The 7543-nt window shown below is 43.8% G+C and overlaps 1 protein-coding gene across 1 annotated transcript; it reads left to right on the plus strand.

Moving 5' to 3' along the window:
• Window positions 1–365: 365 nt before the first annotated feature.
• On the plus strand, window positions 366–3611 carry ASB17 (ankyrin repeat and SOCS box containing 17). The gene is made up of 2 exons (XM_027874034.1): window positions 366–800; window positions 3405–3611. Exons 1-2 carry the CDS (start codon window positions 366–368, stop codon window positions 3609–3611), a joined length of 642 nt encoding a protein of 213 aa, XP_027729835.1.
• Window positions 3612–7543: the final 3932 nt, after the last annotated feature.

Consider the following 7543-nt stretch of genomic DNA (forward strand, 5'->3'; position numbering starts at 1 on the left):
CAGTTGGAAAATACGGCATTATTGCGAGTAATATATATTCTTTACATACAATTATTTTTATCATCTCATCTATTTTCACTCAGTCTCATCAATTAATGAAGTAGAGCACTTCCGTGAGATGGCCTACATGGCAAGGAAAGGCACGCCAAACAATGGCTGCAGTGGTGACAAACACCCTTGACAACCACAACAAGCACAGACAGGTGTTAAGCACCTACCCAAATACTCCAGTAAAGCCACGGGCTAGGTGCTGGGGCAGACAGAAATACAGACCGTTTGCCTCAGGGAGCCTGCATTCTCCAGGTATTGAAGCAGCCCCCTTCCTTGGCTCCCGTGTACTTTTCCTCCCTAATTCCACAGTCGTAATGAGCCTCCATCCATGCAGTCGAAGCACCGTGGATGGCCAGGCGGCCTCCGGCCCGCAAGAAGACAAGGAGTCTGGCAGACCCCGGCTCTACCCCTATTTCCACTCGGGTCTAGCACTTTCAGGAGCCAATGGCTTCTGCCTTTCTCTTTGCAGAACGTTCACCCCCGTGTACTGCCCAAGCCCGCTGAGCGGCATCACGCCTCTGCTGTACGTAGCTCAGACCAGGCAATCCAACATCTTGAAAATACTCCTGCAATATGGAATCCTCGAGAGAGAGAGAAAGCCCTTCAACATCGTGCTCACGATCCTGCTGTACCCTTCCAGAGTGAGGATAATGGTAGATCACGAACTGGTGGACATCCGGGAAGACGCCAAAACGTGCCTAGTGCTGTGTTCCAGAGTGCTTTCTGTCATTCCAGTCCGGGAAATCGAGGTAGGTGAAACACTGCGCGTGCACAGCTCACACTGGCAGCAGAGATGGGGGGGAGGGGAGGGAAAGGTCAGGCTCCACTTCACATTAAGCCAAACCAAATTAACTGCAAGAACCTAAGTGTGCTCATTAAATGAACAGCAAGTAAAAGCATGCAATCGAAGCTGTCTAAGAACTAGCACAGGGCCTCATTTTCTTTTACCTTTCTAAATGTAGATGACAATGTGCAAACCAGAATCTACAGCGCCTTTTTTAAAGCAACGAAGTAGACGTATGTCAGCGTTATAGATCACATATTGTGAGCATACAAACATCTAGCAAGTAGGTTTTAGGTAAGCAGCAAGCAAAACAAAATCAATCGCAATTACGTAAATTGCTGAATGTCTGATCTGACCCGAAAGAATAAAAATGAACTAATACCCTGACTTTACGCTTAGTAACTTTCACTAAGGGAGCCATAGACTATTCTCTGACACACCCTATCCATCTGACTGTAGACCATCACCACTACCTGCCCCAAGATCAGATTCCTATGAAAGGAAAAACACACACACAGGACTAGATAGAGCCATGGATTATTTTACTGTATTGTGTAACCATACACCATAGCTTCTTTCCCCAAATCTGGTTTGTATAAATCCTAAGTGAATCCAGTAATCAGTTGGCTATCTCTCCATCCCTCCACATGTGTATTTGTATTATATATATATATATATACATGTTATGTATGTATATATGTACATACATATATATACACACATATTTCTATGTGTATATATACAACTAGTATACACATTACATATCTCTCTGTGTGTGTACATACTGAAAAAGGGCACTAATTACAAGATTCACTTGGGATTTCTACAAGCTTGATTTGGTGAAAGAAAGTAAAGTTATATTTGAACAATATAGTAGTAACCAAGAATAAATTTCTTTATTTTATAATCCCCAAATACTTTAAAAGACAAGTTCTGAATAAACTATTTGCTAAATTGAGTATCTCTGTACTTTAGAGATCTAGAAAACATGAAGCTAAAATACTATTTTGCCTTGTTTCTGTGAACTAAACTAAGTTTGGACAAACTGTGGCTTATGTTAGGCGGCTTGGGCGATGTCCACCATTTTCAACACAACAGCAAGTTTCTGTGCCAAACAGTTGCTGCGTGCATACCAATTGGCAGCAACGATCAGCTTGAGGAAACCGAGTTATTGGGGCAGCTCCAGAGTCAGCCTACATAAATCACCAATGTGCAGGAGAATGCCAGCTCCTTCCCAAGCGGGAATCTTACCCTGGAGTCCACAGGCTCAAAGAAGTCCATGGGTGGATTCCAGAAATTCCACGAATGTGGATGGGGAAATGACATCTTTATCTCAATATACCTGGTTTCCTTTGTGCTTCTACACACTTTATTCTTCTGCATTAACAGAGGTGATTTTGAGAAGGGAATCATGGGCATTGTGTACAGACAAGGGCTAAGAACTCTTGCTCTGAAGGTCTCTGTCTGTCACACACACACACACACACACACCCACCCACCCATAGAGAGGGAGCGTGGTAGAGTGAAGGGGCCCGCTTGCCTCCGGAGTCAGGAAGACATCGGTTCACATCCCGCCCTCAGACGCTTAATAGATGTGCATGGTCCAGGCAGGTCTTTTAACTTGCCTACCTTCAGTCCGCTCCTGCAAGGTGAAAGGGTCGGCCTGAGTGGCTCCCAAGGTCCCTTCCAGCCCAGCTCTGTGAGGGCGAGAGCTGAGAGAGGAAGCTCTTGGTGCCCTAGGTGACCCCCCAAGACCACACAGCTGTCAGGTGCACAGGAAGTGCCGGCCCATGTTGGCAGAGGGAGGGTCTTGGCCTGAAAGTTCCCTATGCAAATGAAATCCCAAGCCCCATCCCTACCCTGTTCCTATATGCACACATACATATTTATGATTAAATAATCACTTCTCAAGACTGCAACGTGTATAATGTGTTTCATTCGATTCTCAATAAACCTACATACCTTTGATGCTCTGCCCATCTTGACTACATTACTCACTGCACTTTAGATTTGATTACTATACCTAATTTGAGCTATAAAGAAGAAAAAGAGAAAGCCCTTGAATAGGGAACATTCTGGCCTTTCTTAATGACTATATAAATTTATTTGGTTTATATCTGTACAAGATCACCCTTTCAATTTACCACTCGGAACAGTCGACATCTAATCAAATTTCTATTTGTTGAATATCCCTAGCAAATTTATTTTTAGCATCGCCCTAACAAAATTATTTCCAGAATTACATTTTTTAAAAGGAGTGGCTACTCTGATTTGGGTTCTGCAATTATAATTGATTCACTTGCTGTGTGATCTAGAGTAAACACTTTAATTTCTGGTGCCTTGGTTTTTTCATCTGCAAAATAGGAATTTAAAATACCTGCTCAGATTTAAATAAAAGATAGGAAAGCATTTTGATAAAGTTAAGAATCTTGGAGAAATGTAAGCTGGTATTTTTTACTGCATTTGAACCAGAATTATGTACATACCAATAGTTCTGACTCAACTGTATTGTAAGTGACAAAGAATAATCTAAACGTTTAAGTAAAAATCCTTTTTCTCTCCTTCCCAGGCACAGCTGAGCTTGGGAAGGCGACCGATTATTTCCAATTGGTTAGATTACATCCCTTCAACGAGATACAAAGACCCATGTGAACTCTCACATCTTTGCAGACTGGCCATCCGAGCTCAGCTCCTCTCCAACAATATGCTCCCCAGTGGGATCTTTTCACTTCTGATTCCTGCTCGTCTGCAGAACTACCTGAATCTAGAAAGCTAATACACTTCTTTGTCCCTAACTCCTGAAGGGTGATCATCCTTTGTATGGTTCAGAAGTTAATAAACTACTGCATTAACTTCATATTTTTACTTCAAGGAACATTTCACTTGACAATTTACATATTTTCTTTAAGCACTTTGGACACAGAAGGTGCTTAATAAATGCCTGTTGAATGGATGAAATAATGGAGTAAGTGTCAATGTCAGATACCTTGTGTCAGAGGATCTGAGCCCAGATTCTACCTCTGATGCTTGCTTCCTATGGGTGTTACCTCCAGTGAGTCACTGACCTCCCCAGGGGCTCTGTCCTCATCTGTCAACTGATGGCGTTGGACTGGACAGACTATTAGGTCCATGCCAACTCTGGAGCTACGCCAGAGTCCATGGCACCCAACAGGTTACTAACCCCTGCTCTAAAGGCAGGTTTCTGTCTCTCTCTTCTCCGTCATTCTCTCTCTCTCTTTCATTCTCTGTCTCTTTTTCTCTTTCTCTGTCTCTTTCTCTTCTCTGTCTCTCTCTTCTCTTTCTGTCTCTCTCCTCTATCTCTCTGTCTCTATATCTCTCTGTCTCTGTCTCTCTCTCTCTCCTCTCTCTATTTCTGTCTCTTTTTCTCTGTCTCTATCTCTTTCCATCTGTCTCTCTTTCTCTCTGTCTCTGTCTCTCTCTCTCCTGCCCTGTCAGTCAACAGTTCTTCAATAAAGATTTATTAAGTGGCCACTGTGTGCCAGGAACTGTGCTAAGGACTGGGAATTTTTTAAAAAGGCAAAAGATAGTCCCTGCCTTGCAGGAGCTCACAATCTAATGAGGGGAATAACAAGCAAACATACATACAAACGAGCTAGAGACAGAATAAATCTGCAATAAATAAATGAGGGAAGGCACCAGAATTAAGTGGGTTCCTGTAGAAGGTGGGATTTTAGTTGGGAGGTGAGTGGTGGGAGCCGAGGAGGGAGAGGGTTCCAGGCTGGGGGACAGCCAGAGAGGATGCCTGGAGCCAAGAGATGAGGGTTAGTGGAAGGGCCAAGAAGCCGGGGTCACTAGATTGAAGAGTACTTGTCGGGTGAGTAAGGTGTGAAAAGACCAGACAGGTAGGAGGGGGCTAGGTTGGGAGGGCTTTACAAGCCAGACAGAGCATTCTGTATTTGAACCTGGAGAAGGCAGGGGGCCGCTGCAGCTTACTGAGTAGGGAGGGTGACAGGATCACACCTGCTCTTTAGGAAAATCACTGGAGTGGGGAGAGACTGAGGCAGGCAGACCCTCCAGCAGCTACTGCAGTAGTCCAGGTGTGAGTGATGATGGTCTGTATCAGGGTGGGTGGCAGTGTCAGAGGAGAGGAGAAGGAGTACAGGAGGAGACATGGTGGAAAAGCCTTGGCACCATATTAGATTGGGGAGGGTGGGAAGAGAAGAGAAATAATGGGTTGGGAGCCCAAGGGACAGGAGGGTGGTGTTGCCCTCTGTGGAAACTGGCAAATTTGGAAAGAGAAGGGGCTTCCCGGGGAAGATCATGAGTTCCAATTTGATCAGGATGAATTTAATATGGCCACTTAACATCAGTCAGATGTCTGAAAGGGAGATGGAGACATGAGACTGGAGGTCAGCAGAGAACGTGGGGCAGGAGAGACAGACTGGAGAATCATCATCATAGAGACACTAATGGAAGCTGACCGATCACCTGGGGAAGTTGTACAGAGGCAGCACAGACGACCCCAGGACAGAGCCCTGAGGGGCTCCCATGGTCAGGGAGCATGATCTGGAGGAGGGTCCAGCAAAGGAGATCGAGAAGAGTGAGAGAGGGAGGAGAATGAGGGGGGAGGGAAGAGAGGATCAAGGAGGAGACTGTGACTGACAGTGCCCCCTTGGGCTGCAGAGAGGTCAAGGAGAATGAGAACTGAGGAGAAGCCTCCGGATTTGGCAACTAAGATCCTCAGCAACTCTGGGGAGAGCGGTTTCGATGGAGTGATGTGGTCAGAAGCCAGATCTTAAGGACTTACTCTCTCTGCCTCTGTCTCTTTCTTTGTTTCTGTCTCTGCCACACACAGACACACACACACACACACACACACACACACACACACACAGAGGCATAGAGAGGTCACACGTTGTTGTGGAGGGGGCACTGGATCGCTCTGTGACCACTTACGAGATGGATGACTGAGCAAGTCATTGAATCACTTGGGCTTTCCTTTTCTCATTTGTAAAATGGGAATAATTATTTTCACTACCAACCCTGAAGGGTTGACTAAGGAACACACGTTTTAATCCTAAAAATGTAAACCTCAAAAATATATAAATGTGAATTATTATCCTTATTACTATTAGTTTCTGACAGCAGAATCTAAGGATCATATTTGTCCAAATTATATCACAATGGAAAATTATGCATCTTCCCGTACTTCAACTATAAATAACCTTTTTATCATCATGTTTAATTATAAATTGTGATTCATAAAGAGAATAAATCATATTAATGAATTTTTATTAAAGTCTCAATTTCTTCACTTGTAAAATAGGACGGTTAGCCTCAGTGATCTCTAGGCTCCCTCCCAGCTCCCAAAGTGATTGACTGGCCTCACAATCCATATCAGAAGAATCAAATGGATGAAGAGGCATGTTGCCTGGATGATAACTTCCAGTTGGAAGTAAAGTCCATCAAATTTATCCAAATATAATTTTACCTTAAAAGAAGGAAAAAATGAAAGAGCCAGAACAGAGAAATTAAAACCCCTTATATATAAAGAAGAGAACCACTGTCCTCAAAATCAAACACCTAAAAAAGAGCATTGAGGCCGGGGATTCCATTTGTGTGCCACGGACCCCTTTGGGAACACGCAGAAGCCCATGGAGCCCTTCTCAGAAAACTGTTTTCAAATGTATAAAATTAAATCTATAGGACTACAAAGGAAATGCAATTATCAAACTATTTTAAGTTTGCAGACTCTCAGTTAAGACCCCCGATGTAGGGTTTTCTTTACCATCTTCAAAGGGTCATCAAGCCCCACTTGAAAATGTCCAGTAGTAAAAATTATAATAATATAACTGTATATGTTGTTCTATAGCATATTATATATATATAATATTATGTATGTGATGTTCTATAGCACATTAAGGTTCAGAGTAATTTAATACATATTATTTCATTTGATAACAACAACCCTGTGAGACCAGTACTACTGTTTCCTCGTCTGTAAGATGGGGATAATAATAGCACCTTCTAGAGACCGCCAATGTATATAATGGATGTAAAGCGCTCCACAAAACTTAAAATGCTACATAAGGTCGGCTATTATGATCCCTATTACGTTACAGGTGATGAAAGCAACTTAAAAGAGACTAAGTCATTCATCGAGGGTCAAAGTTATTCAACAGAGAGAAGTGGGATTAAAATCCACATCTCTAAAGCCAGTTTCGTCTCCACTACAAAAGTCTATGACAACCACAACCTTCCAAAGGAGCCCGTTCCACTCTGGCTTTGGCCCACGACTGTTGGGTTTTCTTCATATTAGTCATAATCTGCCCCTCTGTAACCTCTCTGCTTTTCCTCATTCCTTCCACGTGACGAGTTTCATAGAGCTGAGGATGGCTGTTACTGTCCTCGCTCCCCGCAACCATCCATTTACCTGGGAAGCAGCCTTGGTTCCTTCTGCCACGTCTGGCATGGCAAGTTGTCGACCATTTGCTTTTTGTCCCCAATGAAACATCAATGTTCGCTCGCATTGCCAAGGACTTTTGGAGTCCTAGGTCTTAGAAGGAGAAGACAGGAGGGGCCGTCTGGCCCAGGCTCATCATTAAGCATTTCTGAAGTCCTGACTATGCGTCAGGCCCCGTGCCTTGGCACAGAGCTCTGCTCCGAGGTCTGCAGCTGGCTCCCAATTTACACTTTAAGGGTTGTCGTCCAGACACTGGCAAAGACCCCAAATCGGGACTTGGGTTG

This window comes from Vombatus ursinus, unplaced genomic scaffold (assembly GCF_900497805.2).
Source record: "Vombatus ursinus unplaced genomic scaffold, bare-nosed wombat genome assembly UNPS02014804.1, whole genome shotgun sequence".
Lineage (NCBI taxonomy): Eukaryota > Metazoa > Chordata > Mammalia > Diprotodontia > Vombatidae > Vombatus > Vombatus ursinus.

Excerpts from the sequence above, each read along its gene's own strand:
- ASB17 (XM_027874034.1), top strand. The coding sequence starts at position 366 with ATGAGCCTCCATCCATGCAGTCGAAGCACCGTGGATGGCCAGGCGGCC. Across the intron at positions 801-3,404 it reads TTCCAGTCCGGGAAATCGAG|GCACAGCTGAGCTTGGGAAG; the intron begins GTAGGTGAAACA and ends TCTCCTTCCCAG.